Here is a 25496-nt window from a genome sequence, read left to right as displayed (position 1 = left end):
AGGCAGCTTCTGGGACAGGAAAGAGGAAATCTTTTGGGAAATCCTGGTGCCTCGTGCAGATGTGGAGTGAGTAAAGCCCTGGGAAAAGGCGGCCCCTGGAGCCAGGGAGCAGTGGCAGCACTTTGTCACCATATTTACACTTCCACTTGCCCAACACGAAGCGTTTGGCTCTCCTCCACTTGCGGAAGGGATTAGCTACTTCATAACATCTAGACAAGATAATCTCTCCAATTTTGCTTGGAAGAAGTCCCTGACAAAGAGCAGCAAAGCAACAATAATGCCAGATGAAACAGTAATTGAGTTTGCCTTCTTATTACTTTCTCAGCTAAGTTTGTGTTGGTTTGAATTTTATTTTGTTGTTGTTGTTGGTACAGAACAGCAAAACACTGTCCCTGAGCTGATTCAGACCAGCAGAGTCCCATCTGTGGTGAACTGCAGCCACACAGGGAGGTGAGCAAAGAGGGGAGGGGGAATGACCGCAAGAAGTTACGTGCAGTGTAAGTAATGTTACACACTCCATCCTCACTGGAGCAGTGCTGCTCTGATGGTGCATCACAGTAATGCCCCACAAGAGCCACAGAGCTTTAGTGCTGCATCAATCCAAAATGGCCTCAGCCAGGAAGAACACATCCAAGAGCCTCTGCCCACTCCAGCTTAGTATTTTTCAGTTTCCCCAAGGTTTTCCTTCCCTTGAAAGAGCACCCTAGTATGAAATAGCAGGAAGAATAGCTGCTGGGCTCCCGAGGGCCTCCCGGCGTGGTTCCCCAATGATGCAGAGAGTTTCATTTGCAAAGGTGAAGCTGAGGTGCTCCCAAGTGGCAGCGAGGCAAATGTCACCTCCTGGAGCGCTGCTGGACCGTGGGCTGGGCACGGCTGCTGGCTCAGCCCAGACAGCCCCAGCTCAGCACCTGCTCCTGCAAAATTGGGCAAGCAATGGTGCATGCAGGAGCCGTTTGCTGGTACTGTGTTATCCCACTAATATTTCAAGGATAATGGAAGAGGCTGCTGTCAATCCTGACCTCAAAGCAAAACACATCATCCTTGTTTCCTTTCTCTGCTCACTAAATGATAGCCATGTATATTTTTAAGGGGATTGTCCTTTGGATTCTTTTTATTTGTCACCCAGTATCAAAGCTCTAAAGGTCACATTTTTCAAGTTCTTTCCTTGGAGCTTCAAAGACTATACATTTACTTTAAACAAAAACTAAAAACCTGGCAGTTTTAGAAAACCACTCCACACCCAGGGACTCGGGAAAGCTCTAAATATCACTGCCAAAGCCCAGGGCTCTCAGCTCAGCTTAAGAGCAGTTTGCTTTTGCTTCATTATCACCAGTCTGTTAGTGTATTTACACTTAGAAACTGCACGTTTGTAATTGTGCCCGTTTGTAAGCAAGCTATGACAAACAAGTGTTGAGTGCCCAGTTCTCATTTCAGGCAGTTAAATGTTCAGTCCTGCTCGCCCCATCTCCAGGCTCTGACCCACTCTGGGAGCACAAAGGCTCCAGGTGGAGCAGGGATGTCACTCAGGGCTGTGGCAGGGAGCACACACAGGCACCGGTGCCAGTCTGACCTGGCTGGGTGCCACCTCCAGGACAACACGTGGTGCCCAATCTGGCACCGAGGCAGAGGGGAGGGAGATGATGCCTGACCCAGCTGAGAGCCTTCAGTGCAAAATTAACCCATCAATGTAATTTGGGTAAGTCTGAAGTGGCAGAGTGACTTCATTACAAGGAGAGCTCCATGTGGGATCCCAGCCTTTCTTCCTTCAGTGTCTGGAGCCTGGAAGCCATTTCTGCTGGGTTGTCAGCTGGGCCTCACACAGGTTTTCATACAGTTCTCAGTGTGAGCCTTAGGCAGGTGGGTGAGCCTGGAAAGGAAATGAAGGACCTCAAGGTCTGGATCCAGCTCAGAAGGAAGGAGGGGAGCATTGTTACAGACCTGTCACCCAAAATCTCTTTTGGATCTTACTCTCCTGACAAAGCTTCTTCTAATTATTTGCATAGCTTGATCTTGACATCAATGGAAATTCCAGCTGAATTTTGGCCAAGAAAGGACGGGTATGTCAGGGCCAGTTGCTTAATTATGTTTACAACTAAATTGCTGCAGTACATCTTCACTTCCTCAAAAGTAATTTTCCTCTGCTCTTTAATTTCATAGAACAATATGAAAGACATGAATCTTCATGAAACTCCTCTCCTAATGCAGCAGAGACTCCACAGTGTTTGCAGGCTTTGCTTTTCATCACAAGAGGTCCCAGGGGAGGTTCAAGGTAGGATCCTTGCCATCCCGGCTCAGCAATCACAGAAAGTCAAATAAATAAAGCAGGAAGTTGGCAAAGCCCTGATTCAGCAAAGGCAGAAGCACAAGTTCAGCATTAACCTCTGCTAAAAATGATTTGGAACAGAAGAGTTAATCTCATGGCTGCCCAAAAGTCAGACCAGGGATCCAGGGCCTTGACAGTCACTATATCAGTGCTTTAAATCTAGTGGGAGAGGGTGCTTAAAGCTGAGGAATCTCTTAAATATGGGAAAAGCACTTTCCCTGGTAGGAGGTAGTAACTCAAAGAATGGTTCCAGTCTGTGGCCAGACGTAGTGGTTGGGTGTGACTGTGGCCAAGGCACGGATGCCCTGAGCGTGGCTGATGTTGGATGGCAGTGGATGGGTGACTCCAGGGGAGGCTGCCATGGCCCCAGCAGCTCCTCCTCACCCCATCCCTCGCGTGGGGAGGCCAGAGATCCCTGGGCAGTGCGAGGAAGGCTGGGCACTGGAGGGTGTCAGGGCAGCAGCTCAGCCAGGGGCTGCAGTGCTCCCCCTGCTCACCAGCACCGCCCTGGCGAAGCCTCTGGGGTGCGGGAAGGACGGTGTAGGATCGGGGTAAGGGCCCTTGTGGATCAAAGTACCCTCCCAGGAGAGGGATGCAGGGTCTGCCTTTGGGCTGCAGGGGTGACGCTGGGCTGGAGCAGAGGGAGGGAGTGCAGGACGCCGCCTGGAGAGGTGGGTTTGCGCTTTAAACGTGAGGGACAGCCCCGGAGGAGGGAGCGCGATGCGCCCCCAGCCCCGAGCGGCGGGACGCGGCTCCCGCAGCAGCACAGCCCGGCTCCCTCGCTCTCCGTGCTTATCTGATCTGCACCTCCGTAATGATGTGGTTAGAATTGAATTATGGTGCTTTAATGTAGTTACAGCTACATTTCCCAGGCACATTTCTTCCTGACGTACAGTGCTGGAATTTCGGATGTGGCCAGAGGCTGTGTGTGACTCCTTGTCTCCCGGGCTCGCTCAGCCTTGCCACGTGCTGTGCCAGGCCCTGGCCAGAAAGGCAAACCCAGGAGCTCGAGCCACATCTGCTGCTGAAAATCAGCGAATGACATGGAAAGCCAGGGAATTGCATTAAAGGCAAGCCCAGGGTGACAGCCCTGTGTGCAGGGAGTGAGGCTCCTGCCTGTGGCCAGGCATGGCTGGACAACAGCTCCTGACACGGACGGCATCCCACAGCTGGGTCTGTTTTGTCCTTGTTTTCCAGCTGCAGGAAAATCCCTTCAAAGATCCATGGAGGAAGGGGTGATCTTTAGCCAATACACGTGGTAGTGTGACTTGTGAGGATCTTGTGCCCATTGAAGATCTGGGCCGAGATAGTCTAAAGCCCCATGGAAACTTTCTTGCTCTGTGTGTCCTTTGATGCGAACTTAATGGTCATGGAATTTGCTGTATCAGCAATAAGAATAATTTGATTAACTGGGAAGGAGCAAAGTAGTTAACTCTAAAGTCAGACAGGAAATGATGGGTTTGCCATTTCCATCATGCCAGGGCTGCAGGAAAGCCCAAACTTCAAAATGTGAGAGATCCCCACAATCTACAGTGGGAGCTTTGCAACCTCTCAGGGTGTTTTCATCAATTCTGATCTGCCTGTTGTTAATTTACAGCGATGGTGTCCTCTGGGGAGTGACTTGTTTTTCCTACCCCTGATTCAGCTCCACACTTGTGAATTTTAAATTCATGTGCATATATAAATGAGTGTCTGTATTTATCCAGATCCTGCCAGTACATGTTTTGCAATAATTCTCCTTGGATGCTCTTGCTTTCTCCCGCAGTCGATTTTTTTGAATGACATGGAACTGATAATGGATGTGGTTTCAGTGTGATCGGGCTGACTCGTCTCATTCCACCTCTCCTGCTTTTGAGCAAGAATGTGAGGACTTGCTGTGTCTATTTTAGATTCCGTCATGAAAGGAATAATTGGGATTGAGATTCTTAGTCACCCAGTGCGGAAGGTCAGGGAATTAATGCTGTGTTACACCAGACCATTCATTTACTGGGCCTCCTTTTTTTTTCCCCTTAACTGTCTGTAGAGGAAAACAAATGTGGCTCAGAGAAGGTAACGCATCTTCAACACCGTACACAGCCCCAGCCTCTGATAATACACACTGTTTATCTTTATTTTGGGGGTGTTCCAGGGTAGTTTTATCATCATAATTGATTAGTGGCGACAGGGAGAAAAAAAATCCAAGAGTAATAGGAAGAAATGATTCCAGTGAATCCATTGACTCAGTGGTAGCATTGATCTACTTCTGGGAATTATTTATAGGAGAAGATTCATAGTTAATAATATTAGTTAGGACTTTGGGAGCAGTTTATCAGAGGCTCTTAAAGGCCTTTGGTAAAAATTAATCAGGGAGAGAAATAAGGTAGACAGCCTGGTTTCAGGAGAGGGAAGGAAATGGGATTTCTGCCATAACTCCGTCCACCCCAGGGTGAGAGACAACACAAGGGCTAACTTGGGGTGCTTGGATCTGCCCAAGCACAGGAGTGAGAGGCTGGATTTCCAGCTGCTCTATCAGACAGCAGAGCTGGGGAAGTCTTTGGCAAATTCCCCACTAACCCCCTCCTTCAGGTGAGGCCAAGGTGCCCACAGGACAGTAACCCCCCCAGATGCAGCAGCGAGAGCTGCCCAGGGATAGCACAAACCCTCCTCTTCCCCTTCCTCTCCTCCCTGCTTTGTTTTTGGCTTTAACTTAATTGATCCGTATCCTGCAATCCTACCCGCAGGAGGAATGACACATCTGAAAAAAGCAGGAGGATTTGTTTAAAGTGAGCTGCTTGGGTTTTTCGCTGTGTGTATATATAGAATTGCCTGGAAGTAGTAAATAGAATTAAACACTGTGGTTCTGAAAAACAGAATTCTCAGGGCTGTCTGTTGATTTCAAAGCTGACGAAAACAAAGCAGGGTTTGAAATCTTTGCTTGCAGAGCTTCCCCCTCCTCCCTTATCATATGAAAGATGGGCCTGATAATATTTGGGTTTTATTCTTCTTTTGAAACAGTTGAAAAAAATGCTGTTTTCTCAGTTAAGATGAAAATCACAATGTTTTTAATAAGGTCAGTGTAATGTCTTCATTAGCAAGTGCTGAAATAATTTGATGCAGATCTGCAACTTGACAGGGAAAAACTCCAGTGCCTACCCAAAATATAGAGCCACATTTGCACCAGGTGTGAACCAGTACTGCTTCCCTAAAATTACTGGTTCTGGGATAACCTATTCCTGTTTAGGGACTGGCTGCTGTGTTTTTAAGTCACTCCCTCCTGCGCAGCCAGACTCAGTGGTTTTTGTTTGTTTTCCTGCCTGGCCCTGGGCTGCTGAGAGCCCCAGGGCTGGGCAGTGCTCATGGGCGTTGGGTTTGGTGGTTTCCTTTCAGCTGATGGAGCAGGTGGAAACAGAGGGCTAGGCACCATGAGAAGAGGTGTAGAGCTCACCATGAGGAAACACAGGTGACGTTAATGGATGGGCAGCCTAAAATGAAATCAAAAATATCCAGTGCCTGAAGTCTGCACTCTGCTGAAATTTTGTCTAGAGATATCACAACCAAAGCTGCTGAGTGCTGTGCAGTTAAAAGCGTGTCCTCTGCTGTGAATCCCAGGGACACACAGGAAGTCTTTGCCCAGCTCTTTGGAGATGTGGATGGTACCTAGGCAGCCCCGACCAGTCTGACACCACAGACCCTGAAGACATCTCTTCCATGCCCTGTGCTGTGTCTCCTCCCTCCGAGGCAGGGCTGGCACAGCCCTCTCCTGGTGTGGCTCTGTGGGTGCTGCAGGCACTGGGGTAACACCCGAGGCAGAGATGCACCAAGAACACCAATTGTTTGGAATGACATGTTCTGCATTTTAAATGATCTTTGACTTCCTGGCAGCTCCCCAGCATATCACCCCCTGGAATTCTGTCTAAATAATGTTTGTCAGGTGAAGCCACAGCTGGGCAGCAGGCAGGGCCCTGCTCCTCACTGGGGACCTCGAAACCCACCGGCCGATCAATCTCCACAACCTGCTAAATGATAGATGGAATGTAATATAGGTCATTATTCCTTCCCTATGTGTGAAAATGAATTATTCAGTAAAGATTTAGATCCTTTTTATTATGACACTGAATTTATAGAGCATACAACACATAAATGCAGATTTCTACAGCCCCAGATAGATGAACTCATTCTCCAGGCAGCCTGAGGTGGATGCAGCCCCTTGGCATTCTGCACAGCAAAGACAGGATGTCCAAGGAACACACTGCCGTCTGGGAGATTGGGACCTGCCACTTCCATACCTGGAACAGCATTCCCAATCCATGCCCAGCAGGTTTAGGAGCCCAAAATCTCTTTGTTTCAGAAATCAGGCTCTCAGGGCCCATGTATCTCCAAGGAGATTTGGGGTCTCATGTCACTTTTTGGCCTTATAAATGCTGATCTTAACAAACTCTGCATCTCAGTCTCTGATGTGAAAGGGGAGTTGTAAAATTTGAAACGAAATTGGTGAGGCTAAAACCTGCTAATGAGAGTAGGGGCTACATGAGTATGTGGACAGGTGTGATTGTCCCAAATTCCTGTGTCCTTCAGAGCCACCATGGAGGATCTGGGCTGGTTTGAATCAATAGCAGTAACTTTCCTTGTTATTGGACCAAATGCATCAACTTTTAATTGTGCAGCTAGGGAGAATGTTATCCCTGGCCGGCAGTTACAGATGTCAGCTTTGCAGTTCATTAGCTACTTCCCAAATTCCGCTGGGACTTTGGACTTTTAGCATGAACATTAGAGGCTGGAGAGGAGGAGAGCAGAGGGCAAGCCTGCAAACTCTCAGTGGGCTGGAGGAAAATCTGGGATTGGGGCTGGAACAGCACCTTTGGGGCTGGGTGCTGTCAACTGCTGCCAAAGGAGCAGGACAGCAGCTCCTGGTTTGTCACCCCGGGCTTCAGGTGCCCAGTGTGTCCCCAGAGCATCCCTGGTGCCATGGGTTTGGCTTCTGCTGTGACAGCAGAGTGCTCAGAAGGAGCAAAACCGACTGAGCAGATTGAAACTGGTCACATCCCTGAATCCAGCCTCAGCTCTGAGGGAGGTGGAGAGAGAACGTACTGATAAAGTCTTCCCAAAGCCATTTGACCTGTAACGTTGCTGATGGAAGGGATAGCAGTGGAGATTTCCTTTTAATATATAGCAATCAAAATTTCTTTCTGAGCCATAAGCAGCTGCACTGAAGTTCCTTCTGTCCATCAGCAAAATCTGTCTTGTGCTTGTTCATTCTGGAACCCCTTTAAAATTCTGTACCGCTGCCAGAGAGATTAAAGGGGTAATATAACCCCAGGAACCGCTCTCCTGACTAGTAATTTCCCGGTGATTATTACAAGAAATAGCTAAGATCTAAAGGAAGCTCAAAAGGGGAGAAAAAGACTGTTCTTTAATCCCCCCCATCCATTTCCTTTGCACATTGGTGCTGCTCACCCTGCTGGGGCAGGGCCGGGTCAGCCCCTCTTCCCTGCCCGCTCTGAGGGAGCAGAGCCTGCCCCACTGCTGAGCCAGAGTTCAGCACTTCATGGCAAAACAAACCAAATAAAGGGAATTATATCCTGTTTTACAGCGGTCAGCATCAGAGCATGAGGAGAGGTGTTTCTCCAGTGGGCCTGACCTCCCAGCCCTGCGCACGTCCGCTCATTCCCACCTTGTTCATTAGTCCCTGCTGGAAAGTACGTCCGCATACTGCCCCCAGCCCCAGTGAAAATATTATAATCCCTGAGCTGGAAATAGTTGGCAACCCCAAAACAGCTCTTGCAGGCTTGGCTGCTGAGCTGGGAGGTCTTTGGGTGGGAGGCACTCAGTGCTGGACAGGTGGAGGAACTCAAAACCCACTGATGTCTCTGAAAATTTCCCGAGTCCCTAAAATTTAGTTTTCCTCTCCTGGACACCCAGCAGGCACTTCCCAGCCCCCGGAATTGTCCCCGGACGCCCGGCTGGGCTGTGTGGGGTGGGGAGCGGAGCAGGGGGCCGGCAGGAACAGCCAGTTTCAGCCAAAGGCCACCCTTCGTGAGGGTCGGGGGGCCTGGACAGGGTGTGAGGGGCTCAGGGGGACAGTCCCATGAGGGGGGGACAGTCTCAGGGTACAGTCCCATGAGGACAGTCTCGGGGGACAGTCCCATGCGGACAGTCCCATGAGGACAGTCCCACGAGGACAGCCCCGGGGGTACACTCCCATGAGGACAGTTTCTTGTGGACAGTTTCGGGGTACACTCCAATGAGGGCAGTGCCATGAGGACAGTCCCGGGTGTCGCGGACACGCGTGAGGGACGGACGCGCGCGGGGGGGGGCGGTAGCTGCGCGGGGAGGGCGCGGTGACGTCACAGTGACGTCACAGAGGGCCACGCGCCGGCGGAGGCCCCGCCCCCGCGAGGAGGGGCGGGATGGAGGGAGGGGAGGATGGCGGCGGGGGGAGGGAGCGCCGGCGCGGCGCTGAGCTAAGCCGATCCCACGTGTGACGGATCTGGCTGCTGCCCCAGCGCCTCTCCAGTGAGATCCTCCGGTAGCGGAGGGAGGAGGAGGAGGAGGAGGAGGGGGGAAGGGAAAAAGGGGCAAAGCAAGCGGAGCGAACCGAGCCGGAGCCGGGCCGGGGGGGGCGGGTTGGGCGGGCGGGGGGGGTTCTCTAAGGGGCTCTCACTCGGCGCGGCCATGGAGGCGGACGGGAGCCAGGCTACCTCGGGGAGCCCCGGAGAGGCGCAGCACGACCCCGGGTAAGTCGGCGGGGCGGCGGGGGCGCGGAGCGCGGCGGTGAGGGGCGGTCAGGCGGGCCCGCCCCGCTCCGCGCCGCTCCGCTCCGCGCCCCTCCGCCCCGCCGGGAGCTGCCCCGTCAAAATGGCCGATCCCGCACCGGCGCTCAACTCCGCTCTGCTCTCTCCCTCCAGCAAGATGTTCATCGGCGGCCTCAGCTGGCAAACCTCACCAGGTAACCCCCGCCCGCCGCCCCCTCTCCACGCGTGTCCCGCCCCGCGTGGGCCGCGTCCCGCCGGCCGGGCCCTGCCCGCGCCCCCCATCCCTGACCCTCCTCTCCCTCTCTCTGCTATCTCTCCGCAGACAGCCTTAGAGACTATTTTAGCAAATTCGGAGAAATTAGGGAGTGTATGGTCATGCGGGACCCCACCACCAAGCGCTCCAGGTAAAACCGCCGCCCACCCCGCTCGGGCTGACAAACTTCGCGAGTTGCGGTCGGGGCGGGTGGACCCGCAGCCCCCGGTGCCGGCCCAGAATCGCAGCCCCGCATCCCCCCGCACGCGTGGGGCGCTGCGGGAGGGCTCTCCCCGGCCGCATCCCTCCAGCCCGGAGCAGGAAACAAAGCGGCCGGTGGAGCCGGAGAGGGGCCGGGGGTCGGAGCCGGCCGCCCCTGCTCCCGGAGGCTTCGGGGGAGGGCAGTGGAAGGAGGGGGACCCAGCGGTTTATTTTTATGACTTCTCCCTTTGGCTCTAATTCTCATCACCACCCCCCCCACCCCCCCGCCATCCCCTCGCTCTTTGTCTCTCGCAGAGGCTTCGGGTTCGTTACGTTCGCGGATCCGGCGAGTGTAGACAAAGTCCTGGCCCAGCCGCACCACGAGCTGGACTCCAAGACGGTAGGTGCTGCTGCGGGGGCTGCCCGCCGCCCTTCCCGCACCCGCGGACGCGACCCGGCCGCTCCGAGCCCCGCTCGGGCCGGTGCCGCGGGCGGTGCCAGGCTGTCATTGAACCGGGACCTTGCGTGCCTCGGCTTTTCCTTTATATTTTTTATAGACTCTGCGTTTTAACTTGCCAAAAGCGGTAACTTTCTTTTTTTTTTTTCTTTTTTTTTTTTTTTTTTTGAAATCGGAATTCACCCATACCGACCGCTGGCTCCTCCCCCGGCCTTATATTTTATTGAGCGGTGACATTGAAAAAGCCGTGGAGTAAAATCCAACTTTTTTTGGTGTTGGGCTGCGGCGTGCTTTCTGCAGGGAACTTTGTGATTCTTTTGATTGATTATTTATGTATTGTTGAGCGCGTTTCAAGGTGGGAGTGACTTACTGTCAAACCGAGAAAGCTGCTGCTCGTGTCATTTCCAAAGTCATTTTTTGGAGAGGTCCCCTCACCTGTGATGGCAGGGCCCCGGCGAAATGCACGCGGTAATTTATGGGAAGCTCTGCAAGAGCTGGAGAGTGGATGTGGTAGAGAAGCACAAGTCTTAATGTGTTGTTGTTTCTCCAGAGCTTTTTGCTGCGCTCAGTCTCCAGTGCATAATATAAGGAAAAAAATGCTTGTGAGATGCAGCTGATTTTTTTTTTTAATAAACATTACATTTTTGGGTTTTTTTTTAAACAAAAATTCCACGCCTGAGTTTGCCCCCCTGCCCCATTGTGGTGCTTTCGGTGTTGGGTCAAACAAAAGGTGTCGGGCAAGTGCAGCTCTGGGCCCTGTTTTCTCCCTGTGAGCAAAGGCCAAGCAAAAAGATGAAGTTTTGTGCCTCCTGCTTGGTTGTAGTTTTGAGCCTCGGCAGAGCTGGGAGGGGAGGGGGGAAGGACACTGCTAGAGGTCATCAGTGCTCTGGTGCTGCTGGCTCTGGAGGGGGCTGTGTTTTGGGAAGGGAGCTGTCTGCAGAGACATTCTGCTGGGCACATCGAGCGTGCTCCTTGCTGGCACTGGGGTTTACAGGCGGCCTTCTGGGGCTTAAGGGGTTTATTTTAACCTGAGCCTGCTGTTAGGAGCAATCCTGTCTCGGTGCTGCAACATCTCAGGGGTGCCTGTGTGTGTGCGAGATTATAGTTCAATGAGGAAAGGGAGAAGCAGGGAGCAAACATGAGGATGTGGTTTTTTTTAAATGTAATTTATATGGAAACAAAAAGCCTAAAGCTCTTGTGGAAGCAGGTGGAATCTAGTGTTTTAATTCGACCTACAGATTCTGCTGGGCTTGCCTGAACATGAAGCCCATGCTTTCACATGCCTTAATAATTTGATTTTAGGTTTAATCAGATATGGTAAGATAACTGATTCAACCGTGCTCCTGAAATTAAACTCGCCGTACTTTTCATGTACAGCTATATTCTCTATGTGTTTTTAAAGATAAATTTAGATAAGAAGAACAAAGGCAAACAGTATCTTGAACAAGAGTTTAAAAAAAAAAATCATGGGAGGACACCCTGTCATATTTCTGACTATAATTAGGTCCTCCCCCAGCTTTTTTCTTGTATCACAGTCTAGTCCCTGCAATGTATTAATTTGCTCTTCTCTGGGGGAGGGGTGAAGAGCTTCACCGGGGCAAATCTGCCCCGGTTTTGGTTGTGTGATAATGATTGAATCAATCCAAATACAAAACTGACCTTAGAATCAGTAATTCAACTTAAAAGTGAAGCACAGAGGCAGGCAGGTCCTTTCAGGCGTGTATTTGTAGAGTATTGTAGTAACTGTTGTGCAGTATAACAAGGCATTTGACTCTGTTTCAACGTTCAGCACAGGAGGCAGATCGGTTGGGTATTGGCATGGAAACGTCGCTCTTGTTTACAGTTACGTTAAAAGCTTTGTTTAGGTAATGGCCATTCATATCAGAAATAGTATTATAGTCATTTCCTAGAGGACTTGTAGATACAGTAAGTAGAATTGTACCTAACTAACTAATTTTTTGGTAGAACTTTGGTTTTTTGGTTTTGTTTTTTTTTTTTTCTTTTTCTTTTTGGTTGTTGTTTAAATAGTTGACAGGGTTATGCAAAAGGTATGGATTTGCCACATTCGTTGCTAGTGTTTGTTTTCAAAGGCTGGTGGTGTTTATGCAAAAGGTTGTGGGAAGGAAAATTCAGTTCTTTTAGAAAATCTGTCGCTGTGGTGCAAGGGACTCCATGCTCTTTGAACTGACCTTCAAAAATGAATGTGTTGCTTTGGAGTTTAATGGCTCTCCCAGCTTTTTACCAGCAGGACTTTGCAGTGATGTCCCTCTGGTGGGCCTGGTGTTCTTTGGTGGGAAAACCTGTAGTTTTGGAGCAAACATAGAAAAGTGCATATTTTTCCACCTTTGGGTATTGCTGTGGAAAATCCGTACCTGTTGTATTTCCCCAGTAGACAAATGCCTAGTCAGTGCTGAATATATTTGTAGATAATGTTAATCTCTATGAAAAGGTTAGCTCTCTAGATAAATAATTTCACTTTTTATGCTTTTTGAACAATAAAATGGCATGTAATCGCTCATTTCTCAGGTGTGTCCTAAAAAAGGTACAACATTTGTATCTGATAGAGGCAAATCAGTTTATCAGTTGCACATCAAATGTCTGCGGTATTTCCCATTTTGACAAATTAATTGAGTAAAACTGCTTTTTAGGAGAGACCCGTGGTTATTTAGCAGTGACAGGAATATTTATCACCACAGGAATAACAACACCAAATGGAAACATCTCCTTTTCGTCATCAGGGTTTGCTTGAGGGGGGAGAAACACAACAAAAGCCAGTCCCAAACTCTAAAAAAGCCCGTCCTCCTGAATATGCTTAACACTGCCAGCGTTAGTGGCATCACTTGGTTGCACAGGCAAGGACAGCACTGAAAGCAGTTGCAGGTTGCACGGTTCAGGTAGGATCCAGTACTTCAGAACATCCTTTTCCAGACCCTTTTTGTGGAAGATGCCTGTGTGCAGGTGCTGCTGAGAGCCAGCAGCGAAGCCAGCAGCGCCCAGGCGCTGTATCGCGATGTAGGGGAGCTGCTGGTGGAAGGTCTGGTGGTTTTGTTTACATCCAGCCTTCAGCTGCCTGCTCCCTCCAACACCACCGGCTGCCATTTCTTTGTGTCTGCGGCCGTGCCTTTTTGGTTCCGTGTAATTTTTGAATGGGAGAGAGGAGTCCCTTTTTAGAGATGACCCCCGTGGAAGTTGTGTGGGGTTGCAGAATTAGCATTTGGGAATGCAGAGGGGACGTGCTAATTCATGCAGCGCAAGGGGAGCCAACGCTGCATCTTAAAACAGGCCAGGGGGGTAAAGCAAGGATTTTTTTTCCCCCCTTTCTTTTTGTCTGTGGTGACGTGCTTCATACATGGATAATTCGAGTAACTCCTTAATGGAAACCTTGTTTAGGAAGTTGTTTACTTTGAGTTCAGTGCGTGTATATGTCACACACATGAAAGTCGTTTGTACCTTACTCCCCTCCCTTCCCGCCCCAGCCCAGAAATGCCCCTTTGGAGCTTTCTATTGCTCACATATTTTCTTTGAGAGTGAGTAAATCTCATCAGTTGGGCATATTACTATGGAGGAGACTCTAGTCCTTCAAATGTTTCAGTTTTAAAAATTGAAATGTGAATAATTTGACTTTGCTTTCCTTTTTTGTATGGTGTTGCTTGTCAGTTAGCAAAACAAAGCAGAAAAAAAGAAGTAACTGTAAGCCCAAGTGCAGGAAGGGGCAGGTGTCAAAGCCACCAAGTTAAGATGTTGGTCAGGAATGCTGGCCCTCTTTCTGTGCAACCTCTAGGGCATGTGGGTAGTCCTCAACATGCAGTTTTGGTGGTGGGGGCAGCACCCAGAGACTGGTCCAGAGCTCCCTGAGCACCCACGGGGATTGCTGCCCAGAAGATGATGGAGGAGAAGTGCAGGACAGATGTTTTCTTCCTGCCTTCCCATCTCCCCACCCCTGCCAAACTCCCCAGACAAACCCAGACTGTGACCTATCATTTCCAGAGTAGCTCTGGATGACCCGGTGTGCTGAATTGCAAGCCTGAGAAATGAGGGATTAATAATTCAGTGATTTAAAAATCAAAATAATGTGAAATGACAACCAAAGCTACCCTGTTGATTTCCCCTTTCTTTTTCCTCAGATTGACCCTAAAGTTGCGTTTCCCCGACGAGCACAGCCCAAGGTAAGTAGGAGGATCGATAATAGGATTTCAGGCACACAGAGAATCATTGTTGCCAGGCAGTTCGGGTTTCAGCCGGGGAATTGGCAATGAAAGCTTTTAAAGCTGCTGCTGGGGGGGTCAGTGCGTGGCTGAGGCCCAGGAGGCTGCTCTGGGTCCGTGCAGAGCTGCTGGGTCGGGCTGGGCAGCGGGAGCGGAGCCTGGGCACTGGGCTGGGTTTATGAACAGTGCTTGGATTAAGTGCAGGCTTCGGGCTTGTTTTGAGCTGAGCTTTCAGTTCTGTGGTTGTGATGGATGGGGATCTATCTCTGCCTTCATTGTTTGCAAATTTTCTTTTGTGTAACTCAAGAGATGTGTGCGGAGTTGTGTGTAAGGCTCGCAGGGCAGTTCCTGGTGAGGTCTGGGGGCTGCTGGCTGTTCTGTGAGTGTCCAGCTGTGAGTGTCCAGCTGTGAGGGTCCAGCTGGTCAGGCTGGCCGGAGCAGTGGCCTGGCGATGGAGTGGCCGCTCCTGGCCGTGGCACGGGCACCTGCAGGGACCCAGGCCCTTGTGCCCCTGCGCTCCCTCCAAATGCCACTGGTGCCGTTTCTCCTGCAGGAGCTGCCCGTGGAATACAAGTGCTTGTTGCTCTTTAGGTTGTGCCTAATGAAAACAAATCAGTTTCAAAGCCAGACTTGCAGCGTGTGGATTTTGAAAGCCAGAGGCTGAAAGAAAACTTTTGCAATTGACTTTTTTTAAATTTGTTTTTGAGAGTCTATTGGAAAAGCTTAATTTAACTGATGTATGGCACTTGTGTACACACTTGTCATCTTGGGTAACTTCAGTCTTCTGGTAAAAACGGGAGAAAAAGGCTGCAAAGTTGTACATGCAAGTCAATAAGGAAGAGAGGTTTAAAATTGGTGGTGGGAAACTACCTGACCAGAAGTCTGAACTGTTATTGTATACAGCTCCTCATGAAAGCAAGCAGTGTAACTGGGTGTGTTGAACCATGATGTTAAGTATTGCACAAAACAGGCATTTAGGAAAAACCCTGTGTCATTTCAAAGCCCCAGGCATGGCACAGGAGAGGTGCTGGGGAGCTCTTTAAAAAAAGAAAGAAAGCAAACCCCGACAGCCTACTCGCAGAATTTTAAACCAGACTAATGTAGGCAAATGTTTAGAGGTTCTTTTCTTCCTAGGACATATCTAATTACTTATTGGTGAATAATAGTGTGCCTGGCTTGCTTCTGCACTGAGCAAAGAGTTTATAGTGTGTGGGGCTTGTGGCTTCTGGATTATGTTGTTGGATTGATGCTCTCTGTAATATACAATTTAAAGTTAACAGAATTTTGATCTTGAGCTTGATGGGCCTATCCCCCTTCCCAATACCTTTTAAAGGTTAATTTACATTTTAAACTGTCTTCAGTGCCAGTTATCTGTTTCTACAGTGTTATTTGGAGAAGTTTGTAATGGGTACAACAGAGCTGTTAAACTGTCCCATGTGATTTCTTCTCTAACAATTAAAAAAACGAGGATGTGTTTTGTGTTGAGCATATTAGTGACTTAAATTTTTGTGTTAAAGAATGCAAAATCAGGTTGTATTGACAAAGGGGATTTTGTTTTTCTACACGTAGGGGGTTTTTTCCCTTGGTTTTTGGTAACAGACATCTTTCAAGCGTGGGGCAAATGCTGGAATGGACATCAAATTCCACTCTTAGCAGGAGCTCGCTCTCTCTGGAGAGGTCAGCAGTGTCTGCTGCTGCTTTTTACACAGTTGTCCTTTCTAAAGCGTTGGGATTTCTACGGGGCACTTGAAAAAAATCTGAAGATTGAAAACAGCCTGATTTGGAGACCGGAGAAAATCAGATGCAATAAAGAGCAGATTTTACATCAATTACGATGTATTATTCTGGCAAGCATTTCATAATCTGAATATTTTGTTTTCTGTTCTTTTAATTAGATACTGAATTAAGGTTTTGGACTTTACTTGTTCATTTATCCCAGTTGAATAGCGAATGCTCAGCGTTAAAATGTGACTGTACTTTAGTCTAATTAACTAGCTAATGCTTGGGTCTGTGGAGATTAATGGCATTTAATGAAATGTCTCTGTCTCTCTAGGTGCAAGGAGAGAATTTGTTTTTTGTTTTGGTTTGGTTTTTTTCCCTGAGTAATCTTCCTTCCTGGTATGTTTAGTAAAATGGGGATTTGTTTGGGGTTTTTTCTTTTCCTGTGCTTTTCCTGGCAGTGATGGGGGCTGGGGTGAAGCAAGGCTGGGGGTGCATTCCCCCTTCTCCTGCCTCCATCCATCCATCCATCCATCCATCCATCCATCCATCCATCCATCCATCCATCCATCCATCCATCCATCCATCCATCCATCCATCCATCGCCTGTCCTTACAGCTGGGCTTTGCCCCTGCCTTTTCCAGCCCACACTCACTTGTTCCTCCCCTCCCGATCCGGTGGAGTTGCCCAGCCCTGCCCTTTCCAAGCCAGCCCAGTGAAACGCTTTATTTCGGGTTTTTACACCTCTCTGGTGATGCAGATGCTCCCGAGCCGGCAGTGGCAGGTTGGAACAGCCCAGCGTTCTTCCCTGCTTTCCTTAGCATGAGCCTGCAGAAACCCTCCTGAGTGCCTCCCCTGGCTTCCCGGCTGTGTAATCCTGCTCTCCTTGGGAAGGCCAGCACCGCTTGAAGCTGTTGTTTCAGGAAATCTGCTGCAGGGTTGAACTCCTTGGGCTTCTGGTGAATATATGTCTCCTTCCTCGGGGCTGCTGTTCCTTGATAAAAGTCTGCCTTGCTTCCAGTGCTGGAAGGCACTCTGTAACAGGAGATCATTTGTAACTCTGCTGATTTAACAAGTCCTTCAAACGCAGCAGTGATGGGGTGCCAGTAGTTTTGTACCCCCCTTTAGAATACTGAAGACCACAATAATTGACTCACTATTACACATAGCCTGCCATTTCTGATGTTTCCTGCTCTGTTGGGTTGGAGAATATTCATCACAGGGTTTGGTGCAGGACTGTCCTGGCCCCCTGTGCCCCAGCCAGCCCTGGATCCACGCAGTGCCCATGGCCAGCTGGGTTTCCTGTCTGCCTGGGCACTGAGGGCACTGTCTGAGCAGCTGTGCACATCTGGTCCTTCTTGGGCAGGAGGCAGTGCCAGCAGCTCTCCTTTGGCGTGGGACTCCAGAGCAGCAAATGGAGGGCATGGCCTTTGGGGATAGCACCCAGGCTAACCTGGGATTGTGTTTTAAAGCTAACCAGTGGATTTGGATGTCTGATTCCAATTAAGTTAGCTGTGGGTGGGGTGTGACGTCCCTTGGCTGTCTGATAAGCCTCAGCCAGAGTAGCAGGGAGAGATTTTATTCCAAAGCAAATGATGGACCTTGAAAATCAAGAGTTCTGTTTGTTTTCTCCCCTGCTTCTGCCTATAAACTCCTCCAGGTTAGTCCTACTACTTCCCATCTTATTTTAGGTGTTAGGTAGACTTTGAAGTTTCTTTTTTTTTTTTTTTTTTTCTCAAAAGAGTGTGAACTGGACACAGTAGCAGAACTCAGGATTCTTCCCTTCCTGCCCACCCTTCCTTCCCCACCAGGCTGTAAAGAGCAGCAAGGTCAGACCTTTTCCCAACGATTTTTAAAAATTCTTTTTAGATTCCCCTGCATTTGCAGGTCTGGGTGGAGTAAGAGAGGAAGTATTTCCTGATCTTGGCATCAGGCCTGGATGAGTAGCTCGATGATAATCACGGTGCCATCTGTGTGCAGAGCAGTGTGAAGTCCTTCCCAGATGGTCTGGGGGATTTCTTTGGGTGGTCCACGGCCACTGTTTGGGTGTCTTGTTCAACCACCCTTGATGTGGATCCCTGGTCCAGGGTAAGCTGCTCCTGGAATCTGCTTCCCTCTGGCTTGGATGGGCCAGTGGAAAAGTTTCAGAGTCTGAGTGAACGCAGCCCCAGGCAGTGGAGGATCAGGGTTTAGGAACCCAGGCAGTGGAGGATCAGGGTTTAGGAACCCAGGCAGTGGAGGATCAGGGTTTAGGAACCCAGGCAGTGGAGGATCAGGGTTTAGGAAGCCAGGCAGTGGAGGATCAGGGTTTAGGAAGCCAGGCAGTGGAGGATCAGGGTTTAGGAACCCAGGCAGTGGAGGATCAGGGTTTAGGAACCCTTGTCTGTGGGCTGGGGTTTGTGCTCTCTGTGCTGTGGCTGAGGCAGAGGGTGACCTCTGTCCCTGCATGTCACAGCCAGAGGAAGAAGGGGCTGTGCAGGGCCTTCTGTGGAGTGCAGTGAGTTCTGTCAGAAGCAGGAGCTGAGCAGGATTTCTGTACCTGCTGTATTTTGGAGATGTAAACATGTATTTCTTCTCCCCAATCACTCAGGTAGATTGTTCATGTTGTCCTGAATCCCCACAGACTGTCTTGTGCTTGTTAAAATGTCTGTATTTCCATTCTCATTGCCTAAGGATGTCTTTCACGTTAGGAATAGTCCTAATGTACTTTCCTTCCCTTTGACATGCTGCTAACTAAAAATTAAAATTGAACACTGTCTGACCTGGGATTTTTTTAAAAAGGAGGTTCTACATTGCCTGTGTTTTCCTGAATTGTTGGATTATTTTTAATGGCATCTACCAGGTGACTTTTGTGCACTTGAAAATGCCAGGAAAGGTTCTGAGGTAGGGAGGTCAGGGAAATGGAAGGAGAGCAGCATGCTAACACCCCTGTGCATCCCCTCTGCTTCCAGATTGAGTACATCTCCTCTGCAAAGTGCTGAGCCTTTATCAGCCCGGGGGTAGGTCTACTAATGACTGATCTAAAACCATCAAATTCATTTATTTGTCACTGCCAGTGACAGGCCAGTTAATGCTAATGGATTCTTTTTTTAGCCTGTTGACTCTGGTGATAGTCTCATAAATGTTGTGAAATCCAGAGCATTAAAGGCAACTTGGAACTTATTTTTAGAGGAGAGCCACTGAAACAGGGCACGATGGGATGTGTGCATCAAGATGTATGTTGTGCTGAGAAGGAGCAAAGAACAATTCTAGTTCATTGAGCTCTACCTTGGGTCCTGCTGCTCCTGATAGTTATTTGACTTTTCAGTTGTACTTAAGTGTTCTCTGCAAATGCACTTTGGGTCATGCTATAAAGTGAAGAGAAGCTGTAAATAGTCAGTCATCTTAGGGAAAACCAGCTTGTTTCAGAAAATGGTTCATCTCAGGGCCTGAGTCTTCTCTGCCCCTATTGTGTGAAAGCACTTAAGCATATACTTAAGTTGGCATAAGCATGTGGGTAAGTGCTTTGCTGAATCAGCATGGGCTCAAAGCACATTATTAAATGCTTTGTTGAACTGTGAAGCCCGTAGCAGAAAAGATTAAAAGATTACTTTGTGTATTTGACAGTACTTTGTATATGGTCAGTTCCATCACTTCTCCTTCAGATAGGCAGTTTTATCTCTCTCATATTCCCCCCTCCACTAGAGGATCTCACTCACGAGAAAATACTATTCTGCTGTTTCCTCAAAAAACTGATTACAGGGTCAGTGTGGCATCAGACTTAAAAAAAAAAGTCATTATTGAAGCTTAATTTAGTCTCTAGCCCTGAAATCACACATTCTGTTTGCCTTAGTCACTGGAATAATTCTGTAAACTATGTGAGTAGTGTTCAACGTGGCCTATGATTTTTAGGATATTACTGCTGTAGAAATTGCGGTTTGCTGAGTAATTTGAAAGTTACTGTGAAGCTTTGTAGCCAGATCAGCATGCGGTATTAATAAGTTACTTCTAAACTTTGGCATTTTACTGCTCTCCTGTTGAAAGTATTTCTTCTATTTTTTGAGTGCAGAGAAAATCTGAAGAATGTTGGGAAGTTGTTCTCCCCTGCTCAGTCATTCCCCGTGCTGGGACATCTGCAGCGGGGTGTATTGTTGTGACTGAGTGGGCTTAAATGAAGCTTGGGAACTTTGTATTATAAAGGAGGACCCTGCTAAGGCTCATGCAATTCTGCACATGAGGAATAATCCCAGAGACCTCGGCGAGCACAGTGAGATGAAGACAAGGCTCCTTAATATGTTGGTGAAGTGTAGGTGGCAGGAAGGGTGAAGGAAAAGAAGTATTGACAGCAGCAGAAAGTGCCTCTGCCCTGCCCTCCCCCAGCAAAGACTTGCATTAATTTCCCATTGACTCTGATGTACAATAGGGAAGAGGTTTCAAGCTGACTGAAGGGGCAAAGGTCCAAGAAAACTACTGTAGCAAGAACTGATGCAGAGTGACAGTAATGAGGTGGCCTGGCAGGTGGGAGGGAAAAATGGTGGGGTGGGGCAAAGAAACTAATATCTGGTGAATTAAATAGTTCCCAGGGTTCGAAGTTAAGTCCCCCTGGTTTTATTTTCCTTCGTGTGTGCCACACAACTGTGGGATGGGGCTGGGCAGGGCTCCTTGGGTCCTGGTGCAGCTCCAGCCCTCCTGGCTCAGGGCTGGGCCCCTGGGAGTGCTGGCGTGGCCCAGAGGGTACAGAATTCCTCTGTAGTGCTCCCAGACCTGGGCTGTGCTGTTTTAATCAGTGTTTTAGTATGCCTGACTCAGAGCTCATTTTTATGTTGTTCTGTGGGTCAGTTTTGCATCAAAGGGAAGGTGAGGAGCATAGGGTGAAGAGCAGTTTTGAAGTTTGGATTTATTTAAAATAGGGACTGTGAAGTGCAGACAAGACTTTGAGCTTCATGAATGCTGGTGTAAAGAGAATGCCTGCTGGATAGAGAGTCTGGGGAGGCTTTAACCAGTTGCTGGATGAACACTGTTCAGCAATCTTCCCAAAGGGCAGTGTGGTGTGGTGTGAAGGAGGTTGCAAGGAGCTGGGTGTTTGTGTAAGTCTCCGTGAATCCCACTGGACTGGGAGATGCTGCTCAAGTCAGGGGCCTGGTTTATGGCAGAAGCTTGCCAGCTGCAAGCCCTCAGCACTGGCAGGTTTGGTGCTTGTTGCACTGCTGGAAGAAGGTGTTGATGAAGGGGATGTTGCCAGGGATTCTTCTGCAGTGCTTGCTGAAGGAGTGAAGCTCCTGTTTTGTTATCCTTTTGGCTGTGTTATCAGTCATTTCTGTTCAGAGCTGTGTTGGTGTGATTCCCTGCTCCAGCCCGAGCTGTGTGCAGGGCTCCATATGTACATGGAGCATTTATCCTTTTGCCAAAGGTTTGCAAAGTGTGTGAATGAGTGTAAAGATGTTTCTTTGCCGGTGAAATTCGCCTACTTCTGCTGTTGTGTTTGGCAGACCTGCAGAGCCTATAGCAAGCAGCATGGTGTGTTCAATGAATTGTGGGAGGGAACAGAAAAATGGAAAAGAAATCCAAAGGTAATGCTGAGATGGGAAATACGATAGGAATTTTCTGAGGACGGGGAGTATTGCCCCACCTTTCGGTCTGGGACTGCTACCAGCCACTGTGTTGGGTGGTGTCAGGTCTTGTTCTCTGCCATGCCTCAAGATCCCTGAGAGATCTCTCCTGTGAGTACTGAGCAAGCCCTGAGACCACTACAGCAAAAACTGCTGGCTTCTTGCAGCTCGAGTTCCCTCTCCTCACAGTCTCTACTGTAAAGTGCTTGGGGTTGTTTTGATTGATTTGCACCAGCATCTCATCTTCCTCCCCAGTCACTTTCTGTAGGTCAGCTCTGAGACTCCGGCCCTGGACGGCTGCTGGCCTGCTGAGCACACACCAAGCATTTAACTGTACCCTCTTCAAACGCTGCCTGGTGAAAAAGACCCTCCTAAACCTGCTGTGGAAATGTCCCAGGCCCCCTGTTGGCTGGGTTTGTCCTGCTGTTGGCTGGGGTTGGGAGCTGAGGAAGCAGAGTCACTGTTGGTCGGACTCTGGTGGTCCTGGCACAGCGTGTAGGACCCCAACCAAGGCCCTGTGGGCCTGGTGCTGATGCTGCCATTGAGGCTGGAGATGAGGGGTCAGAGGAGGAAGGGCAGCAGGGGATTTTGCAGAGATGTCAGCGTGGCACAGAGCTTCCTGAGCCCGGTTTGGTGCGGCAGTGAACGGCTGCTCTGTCTGAGGGGATGTTGGCAGCATCCCTGGGCTGGGGAGGAAGTGTGGGAGGCAGAGCAGCACTGTACGCTGCCAGCTCTTTATGCCACTTGTCTTTGAGGGGTTGACCTGGGTTTTTTGTTGTTTTTAACGGCTTTTGACTGTGAAATTGGTGAGGGAGGCCCTGCCTGGAGTGGCAGTGCTCTGGTTCAGGCGGGAGCTGTAACTGCTGAGGTTCCTGCGTGCGCCGGCACTTCCGAGCTCCAGGGAGGGGAAGCAAGATAAGGATGCACAGCCACAGCATGTGAAAGGGAGCTGGTGCCATGAATTATGGCTCATGCTGGTCTCATGGCTGCAAACCAGCCTGGGGGCTGGGGCACAGTGCTGGGGGCAAGGGGGGAGCCTGCCAGAGGACTGTGGTGGGCTCAGAGGGCTGCCCTCAGTAACGGAGGAGAGGAGAATTATGCTGAACTGCAGGTGTCCTGGGGGCCTCTGCCTCCAGATAAGCCTCAGCTGCTCTTCCCCACAGCCATGCCAGAGGCTCCTCTGGGGGCTGGCTGGCTCCTTTGTGCCACAGGCCGTGCCCACTCCCCTCTGGGTGCCCATGGGAGCAGCTGGGAGGGATGGTGCCGTGGTGTCCCAGTCCTGTGCAGATGGGGATCCTGTCCTGATGTGTTTGCAGAGCTCTGGGGACAGGCTGCCCCAGCATCCTGAGCCTCTGTCCCCCCACTATGCCTGCCTGGGGGCATTTCCAGCCCACCTGGGACCCCAGGGGTGGGTGGCAATGGGGATCTCCTGCCACAGCACCTTTTGTGCTCTAAACTCCTGCCTCACCTAATCCCAGGAGCTGGGATCGAAGCAGCAGGCTCTGTGTGACATGCCTGGCAGTTTATGTATGAGAAGGGAATTGTGATCGTCCTGTGTTTTATTTTTTCCTCTCTCTTTTTCATCTGGTCACAGCCACTATGTCATTAATCTTCCCCATCAAATACAATGATAGTTGAAAGTCTTCCACGGTTATGATTCCCCCAAAGTTTTGTGAGCATGGCTTTGATTTTGTGGTAGTCATAAGAAGTCAGTTTAGATTTTTGGACCTCTTTTTGTAGGTATTTCCAGTGGATATTTTAGTAGAGGCATTTGTCTTCTCTCTCGATTAAGCATGTATATGCAATAGGAAAGGAACAAAATAGGGAATAGAAAAAAATATTAAAACAATTCAGTTACCAGTCCAAAAGCCTTAGTGCTAAAGAGCCATGAAGAAGCTTTATTGGAACTATAATTGCAGACATAAGCAGTGATTATCTGTCTTGGTGCCTTTATAGTCCCCATCACTGTCATCTGAACGCATGAAGCTGATGATAGAGTGAGCAGAACATTATTCAGCTGGTGCTGTGTAATCCTGATCTCTTGCAGTGTGTGGAAAGTAACATAAAGAGTAATTCACTTGAAAGTGATGGGGAGAGAAGCAGGTAGGAGAGGACAAGTATTGTTGCAGAACACCTTACTCGTGAATCTTATTTCATCCTGGTTGCAGCTGAAGGAATGCAGGGGCAGGGTAAACTTCTTACATGGACATGGTCAGACAAATTTTGCTGCTTCTTAATGTTCGTAGAGGTCTTGGGCAGGTGCAGCCCTTGGTGGTTGAGGAGTGCCTTGGTGTGTTTCCTTGAAATGCTCTAAATTGGCTCTGGCTGAGAGAAGGGCAGCAGCACCTGCTTGTCTCGCATTCCTGAGAACTGGAGATTGTTGGATCAAGGCAGGCAAACGAAGCTGCCAAGCACTTCTTGAGGTGGAACAGAGATCAGAGAGCAAGTCCTGAATTTCTTGGCTGATTATTGGTGCTGGTTATGCAGGTGAAAACGCGTTCTGGGCTGTGAAGAGGCAGAGGGAGGAAGAGGTGATTTGGTGGCTGGGCAGCTGAAGCAGCAGCGTGTGCAGAGGCTGGGCTTTTTTTGGGTGAGGCCAGGATTGGGCACGGGTGATTTGAGTTAACCTGTCCGTTGCTCCCCTGCTGTGCTGCTGATGAGGCAGGTGTCCCTCACCTGAAAGCAATTATCAGCCCCAGGTCTGGTTGCAGTCGTGTGCTCGGAATCAGAGCTGCTGTGGTCTCCTCACGGACAGTCCACCGTGGTCTGGGGCTGCTTTGAGCCATAAGAAGGTAGTGCTTTGGGGGTGATTTTTGTGGTGGGGGAGGCATTTGTTTGATGGGAGACTGGTTGTACTTTTTTTCCTTTTTTTTCCCCTGTAGTTTTGAGGCAAAAGAGCTATTTTAAAGGAGGACAATAGATGCAGGGGAATCTAAAACTTGTAAGCCTGCTTTTTTATTTACTCTTGTACTGCATTAGGACCAGGTGAAAAACTGACCTGATCATGCATGTTTTTGTTGGACTTTTCTTCATTTCTTAGTGATGATTGTGTTTGTGTTGGAGTTAGCAGGACATACTCCACTAACTTCTGTTAGAGCAGCTCAAAGCAAAGCTTTTAAGTTGCTTAGTATGCTCCAAGGGCATTTCAAAAACAAAACCAGAAATCTGCTAGCAAAGTGCCTAGGTAGACAGAGAATAGGGAATGCAGTTTTTGGAGCTGTGCGCCTGCCTGCCCACTATGTGAAAATAAAGTGACATAGTGATGGTTTGAAAGTTTCTGGTCTTGAGCTGAGTGAGCTGCGAGTGAAAAACTGATTCTTGGAAAAGTTTTATTCAAAATGTTAGTTGATAGTCTGTGGTATGTAGATTCCTAGAGACATCACCATCCTACTTTCAGGAAAGACTTGTGTGCTGAAATGACTTTAAACTAGTTTAAATGTGGCCCTTGTTCTTACCACACAGAGATGAGGTAAGTGATTGTCATCACCCTTGTTTTATGGATGTGCAAAACAGAAGTGCTGCTCACGTGTTCTGCAGTACTTGAAACAGGGAATTGCTGGTGCCTTAGAGGAGGGTTATTCCAAACCTGAAGTGTGCTGGGGCTGCACCTGCTGGGCTGTGTGTTCCCAGGTGCTGGGGAGGAGGGGACAGGCAGGGTTTGGGGGCTGAGGTGTCCTGGCTGTGCCGTGGGCAGTGCTGGCTGAGGAGCTGCAGTCCCCACAGTGCATGAGGCCATGTGTGGAAATGGCCTGGGTGTTGCATCATTAGAGATGGGAGTGAGTCAGTCATGAAACCCTCTGCAAAAGGCTTTTGTAACTAGTACTGCCTTACTAGAAACAGGTGTTGAGGATAGGCCTGGCTTTACTGGGCAGGTGAAGCCTCTTAAGAGTGGTGCAAGTGGTGCCCTGAGTGAGCGGAGCACAGGCAGACACAGGGAAGGCTGTGCAGTGTTTAAGATGGAGGGGTAAGAGCAGAGTGAGCACGATGCCTGTGTGACGTCTGCTTGGAGCTTCCAGACC

The 25496-nt window shown here is 49.3% G+C and overlaps 1 protein-coding gene across 5 annotated transcripts in view; it reads left to right on the top strand.

Moving 5' to 3' along the window:
• The first annotated feature begins 8954 nt into the window (after positions 1–8954).
• The window catches only part of MSI2 (musashi RNA binding protein 2), a 198570-nt gene continuing 182028 nt past the window's right edge, over positions 8955–25496 (top strand). For all 5 annotated transcript variants that reach the window (XM_066563230.1, XM_066563228.1, XM_066563229.1 and 2 more), the window contains exons 1-5: positions 8955–9036; positions 9208–9248; positions 9377–9458; positions 9824–9908; positions 14090–14131. In XM_066563230.1, the coding sequence (XP_066419327.1) occupies positions 8975–9036; positions 9208–9248; positions 9377–9458; positions 9824–9908; positions 14090–14131 (312 nt within the window). In that variant the 5' untranslated portion in view covers positions 8955–8974. The remainder of the gene's footprint in view (positions 9037–9207; positions 9249–9376; positions 9459–9823; positions 9909–14089; positions 14132–25496) is intronic.

The sequence above is a fragment of the Molothrus aeneus genome, chromosome 20, assembly GCF_037042795.1.
Source record: "Molothrus aeneus isolate 106 chromosome 20, BPBGC_Maene_1.0, whole genome shotgun sequence".
Lineage (NCBI taxonomy): Eukaryota > Metazoa > Chordata > Aves > Passeriformes > Icteridae > Molothrus > Molothrus aeneus.
The sequence above is the reverse complement of the archived record's forward strand: the minus strand, read 5'-3'. Positions and strand labels throughout refer to the sequence as shown.